This window comes from Strongylocentrotus purpuratus, unplaced genomic scaffold (assembly GCF_000002235.5).
Source record: "Strongylocentrotus purpuratus isolate Spur 01 unplaced genomic scaffold, Spur_5.0 spur5_scaffold_21, whole genome shotgun sequence".
Lineage (NCBI taxonomy): Eukaryota > Metazoa > Echinodermata > Echinoidea > Camarodonta > Strongylocentrotidae > Strongylocentrotus > Strongylocentrotus purpuratus.
In genome coordinates, this window is record NW_022145607.1 from 30,266,130 (window position 1) to 30,283,847 (window position 17,718).

The 17,718-nt window shown below is 39.1% G+C and overlaps 1 protein-coding gene across 1 annotated transcript; it reads left to right on the forward strand.

Moving 5' to 3' along the window:
• Positions 1 to 1,464: 1,464 nt before the first annotated feature.
• On the forward strand, positions 1,465 to 15,014 carry LOC586115 (protein mago nashi homolog). Its single transcript, XM_030994474.1, has 4 exons — positions 1,465 to 1,596; positions 4,649 to 4,707; positions 5,256 to 5,449; positions 13,324 to 15,014. The coding sequence occupies exons 1-4, from the start codon at positions 1,506 to 1,508 to the stop codon at positions 13,421 to 13,423; spliced, it is 444 nt and encodes a 147-aa protein (XP_030850334.1). The 5' UTR covers positions 1,465 to 1,505; the 3' UTR covers positions 13,424 to 15,014.
• The last annotated feature ends 2,704 nt before the right edge of the window (positions 15,015 to 17,718 follow it).

The following is a 17,718-nucleotide window of genomic DNA, read 5'->3' on the forward strand; positions in this document are numbered from 1 at the left end:
TGAGCAAAATCGGATAACTAATAAGAAAGTTATGAATTTTTGAAAAAGTATGTAAAACTATGCAACAATGAAAATCCCTACACAAATTGACGATTTGGTCATCAGTTTGTGACGTCCTGTCCTCACTATTTGTAAATTCTTTTATATAGTTTAATCCCATTAATTTCCCTTTTTATCCCCCAACTTGATTCCCCCTTTCCTTTGCCCAGGTTATATGATTTGAATCAGATTGCGTGCATGACATTTCACAAAATCTTTTATGAACTTTGGAGAATTGATACTTTTTTCTGAATATTGTTTATTCATAACTATTGATTATTATATGAATAGTTTATCAAAATTCACATTTTTCATGATTTAACTAGGAAAAAATTACTCTTAATTAGTGCATCCACACAAAAACATATTACTATCAATCTAACTTGGAAGCTGGTGTGAAGAAATAAGATTCATATATAGGGGGAAATAGAAAAATTATATTATTAAGATATAGAAAATAATTAGTAGATAGTGAGGACATGACGTCCGACTGATGAGTGAGTTCCCCGCCAATTTGTCTTGTGATTTTCATTGTTCCATAGCCACACTTTTTCAAAAATTCATAACTTTCTTATTAGTTATTTCGCTCAAACTTTTTTTGATTGGTTTGTCTGATTTTTCTGCTTCCATTGAAAGTAAGTTATTTTTGGAGTGGACTTGTCCTCAGGCAGTTGTTACACGCTGTATGGTATATAAGGGAGCATTTTTTGAGAGGGGGGGGGGGGGGGACGGGGACGGGGGAGATGGACAGTTAAATTTTGTATTAACATTGGTGCGCCACTTTTTAGGGGGAGGGGCTAGGAGAGGGGGAGAGGGGAATCGAGGGCCTCTGTCTCCGTGCTTTCAGTGCCCCGCATTCAAGAACGTCTTGAAATCTGTTCATACCCCCTCCTTTCCCTATGGTTGAAGGGAAATTCATTTCAGTTTCAAACAATGATAATCCCTATACATCGCCCTCGTCCGGTACTTCCTCACCCTTTTCTTTTCCAAATGAGGACGGGGGCGCGGCGGGGGGGGGGGGGGGCGTCATTTTTTTTTTCTGCGGCACAGATTGGGGCTTCTTTTTTTTAAAAAGAGGTCTTGATTTAACCCTAACCCTGACCCTAACCCTAAACTTTCCCATAGGCTCAACACGCACCTAACCCCAATCTATTAAAATAACGCCGGCGGGGGGGGGGGGGGGGAGATGAGGCGCGAGGATCGAAACTAGGCGTTGTGGCGTGCGCCTGTAATCCAGCTAAAAAGTGGAAGTTACAAACTGATTCAGCCGAGGACGCAGGTTCGAAACTGAGTCACGTCTTTCGGATGGTGACGTTTAAAGGTCGGTCCCAGACGTAAATAATCATATCTGATTGATACACGTCTGTAAAAACCCAATACACACACACACACTAAAGGACGAATTTCATTTCAGATAATAACGTTAGAGGTCGCTATATAATTGTGTGAGAAAGAAAGCGGGCAACATGGCATCGAGCGAATTTTATCTTCGATACTACGTGGGACACAAAGGGAAATTTGGCCATGAATTTCTTGAATTTGAATTTCGACCAGATGGTGAGGCATAGTATCTTACTAAGATTGTATTCGGTACATTTTTTATAATGAGGTAGATTGCAGTAAATTTTAATGATGAAGTTTGTCAACGTGGTGTGACAATATTGTCGAAATACAAACACGAATTGTAATTAGTGGGGCAACAATATAGTTATCGCGGGGAATCGGACTTCACAAGTTCAGCTAGGCAGGCCAGGCGCAGGCAGCGATATCGCTGCGGTCCCTGGCTGGCTGGCTGGCTGGCTGGCTATGAATTTAAGAATAACCTGGCTTTTGGGCTGTTTTCAAAATGCCTGCCTCACAGCCTCAGCCTCTGTCATGTCAAGCATGTCAAGTGTCATGTCTCATTGTCTGAATTCTTATATTGATAAACTAAAACTAAAAGTCCTGATTTGCATAGGGTCTAGTTAGTCATAATTAGTCTATGAAAAAATAAAATTCCAATTAAAATTCCCGTAATGGCGATAGATGTATACTGATTTATCTTATACATCATATATGCAAAGCAAATTCACTGAGAACTTACCCTAAATCACAAATTTAATCAATAAAGAGATTTTTTTTTTGCCAAAAATGGCACTGCCACTAATTGCCCACTTCCGTACGCGAAATCTCTCAAAATTGAACCCGGCCGGGGCGGGAAGGGTATCATTAGCACTGGTATGTTCTATCGCTGAAAGCTTGTGGGCCTCTGGAGTTGTCAACATTCAATCACAAATTACATAAGCTTTCCGATAATACCACACTTTAAGGTGGTCCCTACCGGTCTCATAGTTCATTTCGTAAAAACAGCACAAATAATCGCTCATACACGGTCAAAATTGCTCTTACTACTGAGCTCAAAGGTGATTTTGAAGACAAAGACAGATCGGGTTGACGGTGATTCTGATGTCAGAAGCTTTGTAAAGTTTTCCAAATAAGGTAAGTGCTTATAAATATTCATGAGAGGTGAATCACAAATAAAGAAAGTGAAATTCATCCGCCCCTCGTATTGGCACACACTGCACAAAAGCATGTTCGCTGGTGACAAAGAGTCCAATGCAGCCAGAGGGTGATTTTGCAATATCGCCCTCATGCGGTCATTAGGGACCCTAGTCTAGTCATTTGTGATCGCGTTTCAAAAACAACTTTGGCTAGAGTAAAGGAGGGGGTAATCGACCAGGGGGCCGTTTCTCGAAACCGTCATAACTACAAGATCAACTACAAGATCACTGTCATGCAACTTGTCAGCTAAGTGTTTCACAAAGCCGTCTTTGCCAAGATGAGTGACAACTTCCGCGACAAGCGAGTTGTCACTGCTCCGAACTTGTCGTATCTTTTTTAATACTGTAAAGCGCCACCACAAGTCAGTTTGTTGCTATTCCATGGGCCGCGAAATGTACGATTAGTTTCACTGTCATTTTGTCAAAAATATAGACGAGTTCGGTACGTAGAGTAAAGGAGGGGGTAATCGACCAGCTTCAGTTTTCGGCCGATTGATTGGATGCATGGTAAAATCCCTTTAAAATACATCGCATAATAGCATATCACATATCCCACACATACCATACCATGCCAGAGTCACTGAAGAACCACACTGTAAAGCGCCACCACAAGTCAGTTTGTTGCTATTCCATGGGCCGCGAAATGTACGATTAGTTTCACTATCATTTTGTCAAAAATATAGATGAGTTCGGTACGTAGAGTAAAGGAGGGGGTAATCGACCAGCTTCAGTTTTCGGCCGATTGGTTGGATGCATGGTAAAATCCCTTTAAAATACATCGCATAATAGCATATCACATATCCCACACATACCATACCATGCCAGAGTCACTGAAGAACCACATTTGCAATGAAAAATATATCCTAAAATATCACATTTTAGCGATATAATCGGCGATCCCGCTACCCGAATCTGAAAAATCAAGTATCTTACGCGTGTCTGTAAGAAATATGGATACCATAAAATGAGCTTTATTTCAGGTATTTTTCAGATTAAGAGCCCGATTTTGTGCTAGTCGCAAGCTCAAAAGTGTCTTACCGCACGTATTAAATCAATGCAGCTGCACACCGCAACGCACACGGGATATCTCTGTTTAATTCAGATTCCAATATCCGATCACCACAGTACTAGTTTTCGGCCTGGTGAGCTCCGGGGAGCTCCGGCGTGGGAAACCTGCTCCGCCCGCTAGTACTATGGATCAGCGCGGAGACGCACAGCTTGCGAGCGCGTGCTTCCTATTGACTTTGTACATGTGGCCGAAAACTGGTTCGCTATGCTGATAACTGACTCCGAAACAGTGAAAATTGAAATGAATATTGTCATGGCAATTCATGATTTTTTTCTGGGATTCTTTTTCTGTTTAAATAATAATAATATTTGCTTCATGATTTGAACAAGAAATGATAGCTAGGGCTAGGCCTAGACCGAATTTTCTGTCTCTTTCGTTCGTTAAGCCTCTTATTGGGGTAGGGTCGGCTCTCTCTTTAGAGACGGAAGCCGACTATACGCATTCCCTTGCTAACACCATGGTCATCTATGGCCATATTTTTATGCCCCGAAAATCCCCCCAAATGTCATTTTACCTCATGCATGTTAATGAAACGAAAGGGAGTTCAGTCTTTTGTCAACTCTGTTTGCTGCTGCGGCAAGCATCCAGTGAAAACAAATTTGTTTAATCAAATTATGGAAATGCAAGCATTACTTTAAACAAACAGAACTTTGTAATTATTCCTGGCTCACTTTTCCTGATTGAGGTGTCATATGAAAGGGCAGAAAATGAACTTTCAAGAAATGTGATTTTCCCTTCAAAATTCAGATACCGCCCTAAAAATGACTTATTGGTACCCTCTCTTCAAATTGTTTTTAATCACTCATGCGTGGAATATGCATTATATGAGTTGCATCAACTGAAAGAGGAGGATCTAAGCTTTACAAATATGTGTCATTTATTACCTATAATTGTGATTAAGTTAAACTTCAATTTTTCTCGGATTCGTTTTTTCTGGGACGCACTGTTTTAAAAGAAGAATATGGCTTTGACATTGAATGCTATTCCTTTTACTCCACAGGAAAGCTTCGCTATGCCAACAACTCCAACTACAAGAATGATGTCATGATCAGAAAAGAGGTAATAATAAAATAGTAATATTTAGCTTTTATTTAGCGCTTAATACAAATGTCTCTAAGCGCTTTACAAATATACTATTACCCCGGTCATTAGATTCAGTGCTGTTATGGGGCCGTGGATCATGGATGCCTTGGATTTCAGAGAGAACAATTTCTAAGATTTTCCATGCAATGCAGTTTTAGTAAAAATTGATGTGAAAAATTGAAATTGCCGAGTCTTTAGTCTTTAAAAGAAAAAAAATTATATTCACTTGTAAGGGTTGAACAAAACCTCTAATAGTTATGTTGTGGATCTCTCCCTTTTCAAGAAATCACAAGTGTAGCATTGATTTTCAAGGATTATTCTTAATTTTCCAATTTTCCAACAACAACAAATAGTAGCCAAGGAGAACAGTGTCCTTAAAAGGGAAAATACTTGTCCAGTATGACAGATAACCCTTACAACAACCAAAATGTACCTCATAGGGGGGGGGGGGGGCATGGTTCTTATTTTCAAGAAATAAATCATTCCTGTCCTTTTGTTCTTTGTGACACCATCCAACATGACAGGCCTATGTACACAAGGCCGTGGTCGATGAGCTGAAACGCGTCGTTGAAGATTCCGAGGTGATGCAGGAGGATGATGCTCTGTGGCCGCCCCCTGACCGCGTGGGGCGGCAGGAGCTGGAGATCGTGATGGGTGATGAGCACATCTCGTTCGCTACCACCAAGTTTGGTTCCCTGATCGATGTCAACAACAGCAGGTAACGCAAGCCAGATTCAGTTTCGACTGGATGATAATGATAATATGTTATTCAGTAATCAAAACTGTATCAAGTGACATAACGGATGATTATTTAGACTCATTTATTATTTAATTTACAATCTCTTCTTCCTCTAGACTGTCACACCTCTGCCTCAATATCGTTCTTCTGTCTCTCCTTTCTGTCTTGTTTCTCCCTTTCTTTATTTCAGTCATCTCTCTCTTGCACTCTCTCTCCTTATCTCTCCTCTCCTCTCCTCTCCTTCTCTCTCTCACATACACGCACTCTCTCTCTCTCTCTCTGTTTCTCTCCTTCATATTGTTGTATGATTATTTGCAAGACATTTTTTTTCTCGTCATTTTACTTTGTAATCTTCATGCAATCCAGCCCCTGGATTGCCCTCGCACTCTCTCTTCTTATCTCTCCTTTCTCTCTCTCTCTCTCTCTCTCTCTCACTCTCTCTCCTCTCCTTCTCTCTCTCCTTCTCTCTCTCACATACACACACTCTCTCTTTATTTCTCTCCTTCATATTGTTGTATGATTATTTGCAAGACATTTTTTTCTTCATCATTTTACTTTGTAAACTTCATGCAATTCAGCCCCTGGGCTGCCATGAGGATTCTTATGAATACCAGGTCATTTCAATTCAATAATATAATAATAATTAATAATAATAATTGTAAATTTATAATGTGCAGTTTCTATATGTATATACTCAACTGCGCATGACATAATCATAGTAAAAGGAACAATACAAATAAACATTTAAAAGTTAAAATCGATGCTAAGGGGGAACCTGTGTATGCTTTACAATGAAAATGTCTATGTAAAACTTTCCTGAAACAGATAGGTTTTCAGGTTATTTTTAAACACATTGATTGATGATGCATGTCTAATTGTGGCAGGGAGACTATTCCAGAGTTTGGGTGCAGCGCTAACAAAGGCGCGGTCACCTAGAGTAACCTTTGTTTTACAAGGTGGAAGACTCAGGAGCATGGTATCATGGGAACTACGGAGCCTGTAGGACTGGGTGGGTGATTTTAACGTCAGGAGTTCACTGAGATAAATGGGGCCAAGCCATGGAGTGCCTTATAAGTAAGGAGGAGTATTTTGAATTTGATTCTCTGGCGAACTAGAAGCCAGTGCAGATCATGAAGTAGTGGGGTTACATGAGAGAATTTGGGGGAATTGCAGATGAGTTTGGCACATGCATTTTGTACACGTTGTAATTTACATATCTGAGATTCTGGTAAGCCAAACAGTAGTCCATTACAGTAGTCCAATTTGCTTGTTATAAAGGCATGGACTAATGTAATGATACATGTGCGAGTTAGGTATTTCCGAATGTGACGTAGGTTGTACAGATGATAGAAGGCTGCTTTGCATGTTTTGGATATATGGGTCTCCATGTTCAACTGAGAGTCAAACCAGACACCAAGGTTTTTTGCAACCATAGACTGCTCGACTACAGTATTTCCGACTGTTATACAATTTATATTAAGTTTTGACACTTGCCTAGGTGTTCCAATAATAAGAAATTCAGTTTTGCTGTCGTTGAGTTTCAACTTACAGCTTAACATCCACCTACGAAGATCCCTTAGACAGTGTTCAAGAGCTGAAACACAGGACTGTTCTTGTTCCCTGACTGGGCTACATGAAATGTATAACTGGGTATCATCTGCATAGCAGTGACAAGATATGTGCTGAGAGTATGCTTTGATGATAGCAAAAAGGCGACTCGAATAAAGGGAAAAAAGGAGGGGTCCGAGCCTGGAGCCTTGAGGAATACCCCATCTAACATCGAATTTCTTTGAGGTGGTGTTACCAATTGATATTTGTTGCTCCCTATCGCACAGGTAAGACTGTACCCAAGATAAAACAGAATCTGTAATCCCAAAATCAGACTGTAGTATTTCAGCTAGTATATTATGATCGACAGTGTCGAAGGCGGCACTGAGATCTAAAAGTACAAAAAATGTAACTTTCTGCTGGTCCATTGCCATAAGTAGGTCATTCTTAACTCTTAGTAAAGCGGTTTCTGTACTGTGATACTTTCTATACGCCGATTGTGTTAAAGGGAAAAGGTTGTTACGAAGGAGGTGATCCTGAATTTGAGCAGTGGCTGCCCCTTCAACCAACTTCGACACATATTGGAGATTACTTATTGGCCTGAAGTTGCTGAAGTTCATTTCAGAATTGGGTTTCTTTGGAATAGGTCTAACCAAGGCAAGTTTCCAACCTGAATGAAACTTGCCATTATGTAATGACAAATTTATGATTTGTGTAAGCACAGGTAGTAAGGTATCTAAACATTCAACAACCAATCTTGTTGGCATTGGATCGAGGGAACATGATTTCTTACTGAGGTTCATTACAAGTTTCCGAACATCACTTTGGGATAACGGCATGAAATTTGCAAACTTGGGTGGATTGGATGAGGATGAGTATTCCAAGGAATAATCAACACTGATATCCTCTTCATGTAACACTGATTCGATATCACAGTGAATTTTGACTACCTTTTGTTCAAAAAAGTCACCAAGTCCATTGACAAAATCATGGTTATCAACACTAGGAGGTATGACAGAATCACTTTTTGTCATGTTCAACAAGGACTTTGTTACATCAAAGAGTTTCCTTTGATTTGAGCTATTGTCAGTAATACAGTCGGTATAATACTTAGTACGAGCATTATTCATTACAAACAACATCTTGTTTCGAGCTAACTTAAATGCATTGTGGTCAGAGACAGACTGAGATTTCCTCCATTTCTTTTCTGCCATCCTTCTCTTCTTCTTTTCCATTCTTATATCATCAGTAAACCATGGCACTCTGGGGCGATTATTTACCTTTTTTGAACACAGTGGAGCATGTTTATCTAGAATAGACCGTAAAGTAGAATTATAAGATGAGGCTAAGTCATCAAGAGAATCAGGAGGGTTTAAACAAAGCTCACTTGAAGCGAGGTCATTATTAAGTGCATCGAACTTAACAGTGGAAAGTTTGCGAAAGGAGACCATATTTACAGACAAAGGAGGTTTACAAACTTTAAGCGTACAGAGAACAGACATGTGGTCAGACACCAATGAGTCTGACCAAGGTTGCCCCAATACAATATCATCAGATTGACGAGTTATAATCAGATCTAAGGTATGGCCTTGTACATGAGTAGCTACGTTAACATGTTGAATACATCCAATAGATTCTAACAGATTTCTAAACGATCTTGACTCAGGATTATCAATAACATCAACATGAATGTTATAGTCTCCAGTCAAAATAATAGGAATGTTCGACATCAGATGTGGTTGTATAAACTTGCTGAATTCAGATAAGAACGTGGAGATGGGAACGCGGTGATTCTCGGAGTAAGGTGGTCTGTAAAGATTGAAAAGTCTGAGCTGAAACGATCCAAAGGTGACATGATATTCAGCAAATTCAAATGACTTTGTCTCACCAGCTTTGCCCTCACGGACATCAATGGTATCTTTGTGAAGAAGACCTGTTCCTCCGCCGCGACGACCAGCACGCGGATGGTGTAGGAATATGTGACCTGTAGGGACGATGTCATTGATGACTGCTGCGTCATTCTCTGTAAGCCACGTTTCGGTTATAGCGTACAGGTCAGCATTGCTGTCACAAACGTAGTCCATTACTGCTGCTGACTTATTTCTCAATGACCTGAAATTGGCAGTGCAGAGTTTGAGCGAGTCCTGTCCAGCAGAATTGATGCATACTCGCGGTATCTCGATAAGGTTGTTGATATTTCTGCTGAGGTATCTAGGGCATTGGTCATATCTAGGTGTAAATTCGACAACAGGGATATGCTGCTCTGCTGTAACTGTGTATGCTGCGGAGAAGGTAGGTGACTGTAGTGTAGCAGGGGCATGTTGAGATGTCTGAAGAGGTGATGTAGTTACGAGGTGAGACCGCGCCTTGGTTTGCCGACCCGCTCTGGTTCCTCTACGAGTTGGCCTCTGACGATTAAGTCCAAGAGACTTGATGGTAGAATAAACATCATGTGGTAATAGCTTCTTGCAGTCATTCTGGATAGTGAGAAGACTCTCATGACTGTACTTGTGTTGTACACGAGCATGTGGTGTAACTTCACTTACAATATGTGCAGTAGGCCCAGGGTTACTGTGAATGTCTCCAGCTCTGAGTATTTCAATCTGGAAGGAAGCATCGCTATTGGAATTGTACAAAATTCTTCTCTTCAGAAAATGCTTCCTGATAAGGGGACTCTGAACAAAGTGAGCATCTAATGACTGGGCATTGTATGTCCAAGGATCATTCACACAAACTTGGAGACCAGTAGCTACTAATAGGAGGAGTTGAATGCAGCCCATTGTGTGGGAAGATCAGTGGGATTAAGTCCTCTATTCAAGTCCTCTAGTGTATTCAAGTTCAAGACAATAATGGATACCTTCTAGTGGAGCACATGCTATAGGGTGAACTGAGCATGGCTTCCTTCCTCAGTCCAATAGGGCGAGAACACCAAAATAATTTTGACTGAAATTACTCACTTCAACCTTGTTGATTTGTTCCAGAAACAGTCTAGTAGAGTCCTGACATATAACTCTATCAGCTGGTTATAAACTTAAAACATACAATGCAGTAGAACATACAAATATAATCAAAAGAACTGGAGCCCTGTGGAGTGCTGCAATCATGCGCTCTCATGCGCTCTCATGCTCTATAGGTTTCTCATAAAGTGCTTTACAATAACCTGACCAAATTGCTGTACAGTGTTAGGGGAAAACACACTTTTAAAATTTCGGGGGCTACTTTTCAAGCTTGCTTGCATGAAAATGACAAGTTTTAATTTGTTTTGCATTGAACTCTATGCACATTTTTTTTTTTTTTTTGGGGGGGGGGGCTCTTTTATGACTTTCGGGGGCTCTTTTGGGCATTTCGGGGGCTAATTCGCCCCAAGTCCCCATGTATTTTTTTCACTGAGTGTTATTATTACCCTGGTCACTAGATTCCATTACCATTCTGCACATTATTTATTTACAGTGCACATTATTCTCCACTCCCTGGGGAGAATTCCAGCTAGTCGCCTGTTTACTGGCAGGCATATGCTAACTAGTCCCAACCTCAATTACATTCGCATCCTGTTGGATACCCATTAAAAACTCCTGGGTTGAGAGGAGCTATGTAGATTAAATGCCTTCCTCAGGGATACAAGTGCCATCCTGCATCTCAAACCCACACTATGAACATGACGGACAAAGAAAGCGGACAAAATATACAGTTCCTCATTCTACCCTCAACAATTGCTATGGTAGACAAAGGAACATCCCTTCACTGCTATTACCGGTATGTAAAAATGTGTAGAACAGGTGAATATGCATGTGACACCTGGTCTACAGATTTTTACATAATAGCAGTGAAGGGATGTTCCTTTGTCTACCATAGCAATTGTTGAGGGTAGAATGAGGAACTGTATATTTTGTCCGCTTTCTTTGTCCCTCATATTCATAGTGCCATGACCATTCAGCATTAATGCATATCCTACAAATATTACTACAACCAGATTTTTGAAAGTAATTGAAATACTTTTAGATGGAAAATTGGCAAAATGTGAATGCTTCGTGATGAAGGTTCTTAATTATGTGAAGTATACTAGTTTGATACCAGGTGTTGTGACTTGTGAGCCTTCAAGTTTCAGAAAAGGCTTGACTTGATGCCAAAACAAAAAATCTTTTACCAGTTTGACAAATAGCCACTGACTGGGAGCCAATTTGATTTTTTTTTCTTTGAATAGAAAGCATAAATTGTTGTACTATTTTGCTAACAAAGAATTAACAAGGACCTCAGTCTCATACTATTTACATTTTGGAGTTATATATCAAGTCTTATAGCTATTTTGTTATTTAAAATCTAGTCAGAGTGGGTCTTGTCTTGGCCCGTAAGTAGGTTTTTGAAATCGGCTAAAATCGAGTCCACTTTAATGTTTATTTCTTTTGTACATCCTCGAGAGAAAATATACTAAATATTCAATGAATCTGTACAATTGAAAAGAGTAGTACATCAAGACTTGTTCATTGTTCAAAAATAAAAGAAATTACTACTGTGCTAGAGCAGAGCATGGGCTTTAAATAAATAATACTGATACTCAAGAAAAGCAACTGTGCACAGTTGGGCAACACCACAGGCGTCATTCGGGATGAAATTCAACTAATTAAATTTTAGTATGAACTATGAAGTGACTCGTCTAAATCAGTCTTGGCACAGCCTTTCTTTGGGGTTAGGGGAATTCCCTGAAGACTTAACCACATTGCCCAGATTCGATTGGAACCTATATCCTGTTTTTTAAACTGCCAATCAACGAAGCCTTTTGCATTCAAGTCGATCCTTGCTATTTGTAATGGACATGAAATTGGTTTTCTCTCTTTCTCTCTCTCTGTCTCTCAGATTTCTCTTTTCCTCTCTCTCATCAAAATTTGAGTCGTTGGCAATCCCCGATACCCATGCTTACTCAAATGAATTGAATTACTGTTTTATTGCATATTCTAGGTGTAGAAAGTATCTTTTACATAGCCACAAGTTTCTCATCACTGTAAGGGGTCATTCTGTAACATGTAAATGTTTGAATGCTGAAATGTTTTAATTTATGCATTTATCTAATGAAGTACCGGTAGTCATTGGAAGCCTTTGAACCAAGGTAACTGTAGCTTCCTAAATTCACAAAGGTTTATGGTTTAAAACTCCATACACATGGCCGAGTCACTGAGTGGTAGAGCAGTGGTCTCATCACCGGGAGGTCCAGGGTTCAGAACCTAGCCAATGCGCTTGTGTCTTGTGGTATGGCATTAAATCCTCATCACCAAGTCCCTCAGACGGGACTGAAAGCAGTCAGGTCCCTGGTTACGTACTTACAAGCATAAGCTTTCTTAGCAGTCGGGTAATCAGGCCTGATAATAACCCGATTTAAATAGGTTTACCGATTTATTTTATTTATTTTTTATTTCCCCCCCCCCCCCCCAATTTTTTCCTTCCAATTTATCCCTATTTTCCCCTTATTTTCTCTATTTTTCCCTATTTTCCCCCATTTTCTTATCCCAATTTTCTTACTCAAAAGGGGGGAATGTTGTTAGATACCATTTTTTTCTTGCCCCCGAATCCTCTTCTTTTCTTTTTTACTCAAGGGGGGCGTGGTTGAGGGAATTTTTTTAATTAAAAAAAAAATTTAAAAATGTTAGTGCTCAATATCACCCCTGGGTAATACAATCAAACATCAATCATCAAATGTGTGCTGGCTCGTGCCCGATAAATGTAAAAAGCAGTACATTGTTATTGTAGTCTGCAGTGAGTTGAATAACTATTCACAATGGGAACCCTTCTTTTAAAGCCACACTATCCTACTTGTAACTACTTGCTCCCTCTATATAGAAAACAATGCCTAATCGGTGACCATTGGTCCCCCATGAATCACAAGCACAAATCGGCGCCTTCAACTGCACACTGTCCTACTTGTAGCTACTTGCTCTCTCTATATAGAAAACAATGCCTAATCGGTGACCGTCTGTCCCCCATGAACCTCTTTTTCTTAAGTTAATTTGAGAGCTGAGTTGATGATATAACCACCTGTCCAGTGGCCTTCCTGGGTGGTCTAATCCCTCCTATAAACTAGTACAGATAAGCTTTTAAAGACCGTCAATACTACTGGGCTAGAAGGATTAGACCACACAGCGAGGTCACTGACAGGTGGCTATCTCAACTCAGCTCTCAACTAACATAAAAAAAGAGGATCATGGGGGACCAACAGGCACCGATTGGGGAAGTTTTCTATATAGAGGGAGCAAGTAGCTACAAGTAGGACAGTGCGGCTTTATACAAATTCTTCCACATGTTCTTTCTTTACACAGAGATGCCGAAGGCCTGCGCACATTCTACTACCTGGTCCAAGATCTCAAATGCCTCGTCTTCTCTCTCATTGGCTTACACTTCAAGATCAAGCCCATCTAAGAGATCATTCCAGGAATCGCGCATTCCGATCGGAAAGGACACTTTTTGTATCTTGTAAAAATAAGTTTAAACTAGGATCCTTAGGTATAAATGTAAGCTGAATTGTTAAGGAAGTTGTTTCCAAGCGCCATTGTTAAACCAACCAGTACGCCCTTTGTGTTTGGAAAGCAAGGACTGCATCAGCACGACATCAAGAAGCTCCAGTTGTTTCAGGGGTGATCGTTTTGGAACATTCTTTAAGAGTGCCCTGAACATTGTGGGTAGAGCCAGGTGCAGCACTGACCAGACTGAGGTATGAATGAGAATGTCAACATCGAGAGAGGAACAGACCGTTGGGCGTGGTTCTTTGGAAGAGGACCATCATGTGCTGCTTCAAGATTTCAATTAACAACATTGATATTCACTCATTTAGACATTTGTTTTTCTTTTTTTTGGGGGGGGGGGGATGTCAAAAACGATATACTGGACTGAACACAGAGGTATTCGTTTCCTGGCTTGTAGAGTCTTGCTTCTGTAGGAAAATGTGTCAAACAATTTGTGATAATTCTGATTTAACCCTGTCTATCATGATAATTTATTTTGTTTGAATATTTTTTTAATTACATTGGAGAGAGAGAGAGGGGGGGAGGGGGGATTGATGTGTAGTTTGCATACTTAATACTGCTTATTATGTGATTTAGTGTTAATTTTAGAATGTACAGTTTGTAGAATTTAAGTTTGATAATTAATATTATGTTGTCAACCTGCATTGCACATATCCCATGTGTAACAATTAAACCCAACCCTCTCTTCAAGAACACAACCTGACAATATTTTTAAAATGTATCAACAGAATCAAATCTTGGATACCATATCAATCATGGATGATTATTGGTACAGTCAAACCTGCTTTAGTGACCACCTGCCTACAACAAGCACATTTTTTGTTTCCCTTGAAAATTGTTTCTCATTGAAGCAACCTGTCTACAAAGACCACTTTCTGTGTTTCACTTGGGCGGTCGCTGTAGACAGGTTTGACTGTATTAATGATAGTTGATTTAGGGATGATAAAACATGGGGTAAAAAGACGTAGCTGTACTTTCTTTTCTGTGTGTCACGTACAAGGTACCGAAATCTGAAACCTATTTCCCCATTTCACTTACTGGTAGGATTTGTGTAGGTGGTTTACCATGCATATCAAGTATGGAACCTAGACAAAAATGGTTATGCTCTACTCATGTGACATCTGGCTTAGCCTGATCTGGCTCCACCGAATAAGAGAGCCTACAAATTCAAAATATGTTTAGTAACTCCAACCAGATTCTCTATCTACTATGAACAACGCTGTAGGCAGGATCAGCATTTCCATGTACATTTTGTTGTTGTTGCTTTGATAGGCAATCAATTCTGATGAAAATGACCCAGCTTTCCAAAGAATCATTTATTTTGGTAAGATCAACTTGTTGGTATAGAACTGCGTTAAGATAAAGTTCCTTGTAAATTGAGACTGACAATGTTTTAATTGCAAGCCTTGTAACGGCTGTTTATTCGTTACCAGTCTGTGTATATGCTTCATTCAAGAAGAATTACAATTACATATTTACAAACTAAACTCGTCCTGAAGCTCTGTGTTCGTTGTCTCCAATTACGCAGTTAGATTGCAGTATGTTCAAAGGGTCCAAGACTTAGCATTGAGTTATGTTTAAAGGTATAGACCAGTTCTGGTCATGCGATTGCCATGTGAAAGAAACGTTGTGGAATCGATCAAAAAAGGTTGATCATCTAACATGTAAGTATTGGTGTGTACTGCAAGGTTCTGGAATCATCAAAATGATAAGAAATTTGGCCCAGTCTTAATAAAGTTACAAGCACTCTACTCAGAAAGATATTTATAGGACTACGCGATATCTATCCAGGCCGGATAGATATGATAATTTACCAAATATATCAATTAGGCGGTTTCTCGGCAAGATTTGTATCATCACGCATTAGTCAAAACATATTCTTTCACATGATGGTAATAAGAGCTTCCATTTCATCTTTTGAGAGGGGAGCATTTCCAAAACTGGTCTTTAACTTTAATGTATAACAGAAAGTAGAAACAAATATGTGAAAATTATATGTTACATTTAAGTGTGAAGAAGGGCAAACTGACCGTTTTAAAGTGGAGAGAGGGAAAGAGAGAGAGAGAGATAGAGACATACGGGCAGGAGAAAGAGAAGCTGAAAAGAAAGGGAATGTACTGTCCTATACCGGGGTGGTATTTTGAGGGTTATTTTTAGGTGAACAATTTTAATTGTTAACTACTTAATTACTCCTCTCCTTACCAACTTAAGTAAATAAATAAAAAATATGCATGTCAAATTTTTCCTGAAATACATTTCTTTAAATGTGATGTATAAAAGCTTACACCTAAAAGTATTGAACAAAGGCCTTAATTATAAAACCAGGGGGTGTTTCATAAAGCTGTGCGTAAAGTTACGCATGACTTGTATATGAAGAGCTTAATGGGATTCTTGAATCCTTTTATTGGTAAGCTAAAGTTTAAGTATGCAGATGTAGATTAACCTTATCATTATTTCAGAAAAAATAATGCAATGTGCATTTTGGGCTACAATTTAATTGAGACTATGGGAAATAGTTGCACTTTGTAAAAATCATGTCAGGAAAAACTGTGGGCATCCCATTTGGCACTTAATATTCAAAACATTTGTAAAGTCATTTGTAACTTTACGCACAGCTATTTAAAACACCCCCCCAGTCCACCTTTCAATCTTGGGTCAAAATTAGTCTTGAGCTCTGGTATCGGCATCGTATGTCGAGAGAACGTGGCTATAATTCATTCTGGATTGTTTATATCCTGCAGTAGATTGTTGTTGTAGAACCAGTAAAATAAAAATAACCTCACAAAAACATGCTGGAAATCATCTGCAATAAAAACCACAACTCTCATTTGCACAGTGCCCTGACCGGTGTTAATTAAGCACATAGTGTCTGGCCTACTTACCTTGATTTTCTTATCTCGTCCTATTTACATTTTCTACCAAAATCGTTTAGCTTTGTCATTCAATTGAAATCTTAAATATTCAGATCAAGTTTTGTTGGATTCTATGAACTTACATGTACTTTGCTATCATTACATCCCCCCCCCCCCCAAAAAAAAAAAAATAAATAAATAAATAAATAAAAAAATAAATAAATATAACAAAATGTTTAAAAAAATAAATTTTAAAAAAATAACAAATAAAATCGCAGTTGCAAGGGGTATGAATAATTAAGTTGTCTGTATCCTGTTACCTTCTCCCAGCTTGGAGGTTGATTGCAGCATGACACGTCTCCATGATTGATTCTGGCACATCCTACTTTTCCTTCCAACTTAACATATCTTTCAAGAGACTCTTGATGTCTTTTCACGAGGCCCATGTGTTACACCTTTCTTTTTTTAACCTTTCTGATCAGGATATTAAAGGGCCACTCTAACCAAAACGGGCTAACAAAATGAAAAAAAGACATGTAGAAAAAATTTTGATGGAGATTCCGAACATAATGATTTTTCTTAGAAATCATCAATAATTCTGGAATCTAGCTGTAAAAAATGTCTCAGAAAAAAGCCCAGTTTCGGTGATGATGCATTTGAGGTCACTGCAGGCGCCTCTCCAGTAAAAAGGAGGGTGATTTAGGCATTAAAATGTCTTTAAAAAGGCAAACTATGATATTAATTGAGGGGGGAAAAGATATTTATCCGAAAAAATAATATGCACTTGATAATCCCAGTACGTTTCTGGCAATTTTGTCATTCTTAATTATGAAATTATCAAATCGGACATGCCCGCAATGACGTCAAATGCGTCATCAAGCCATGTGACCATATTATCTTTTTTCGAAGGGCGTAGCCCAGCAAGCGTGAGAGCTGAAAAAAGGATGGTTATTATCATTTTTGGGGTCAATTTAGAGATTTTTTGAAAAGTCAGAGTCTGGAATATTAATAAGTAGAGGTGTATTCATGTTTTGAAAGGCTATGTTAGTTGGGTTAGAGTGGCCCTTTAACTGTCAATAGAAATTGTAAATTGCATCATATCATTGGTGTCGATATAAAATTTGAAAGACCATACAGTATGTTAAGAATTGTTGATGACAGTTAAAGTTATGTCACTACATTCCATGATAAAATACATGTACTCAGAAATCCACCCGTTCTCTGATATTTCACGGAACTTGTTATTACAAGTAGTTTGAACAATTGTACCCCAATCCAAGAACAAGCAGAAAAAATAATGAAAAAGGGAAAACAATAATCACACTGATCACACAAAATA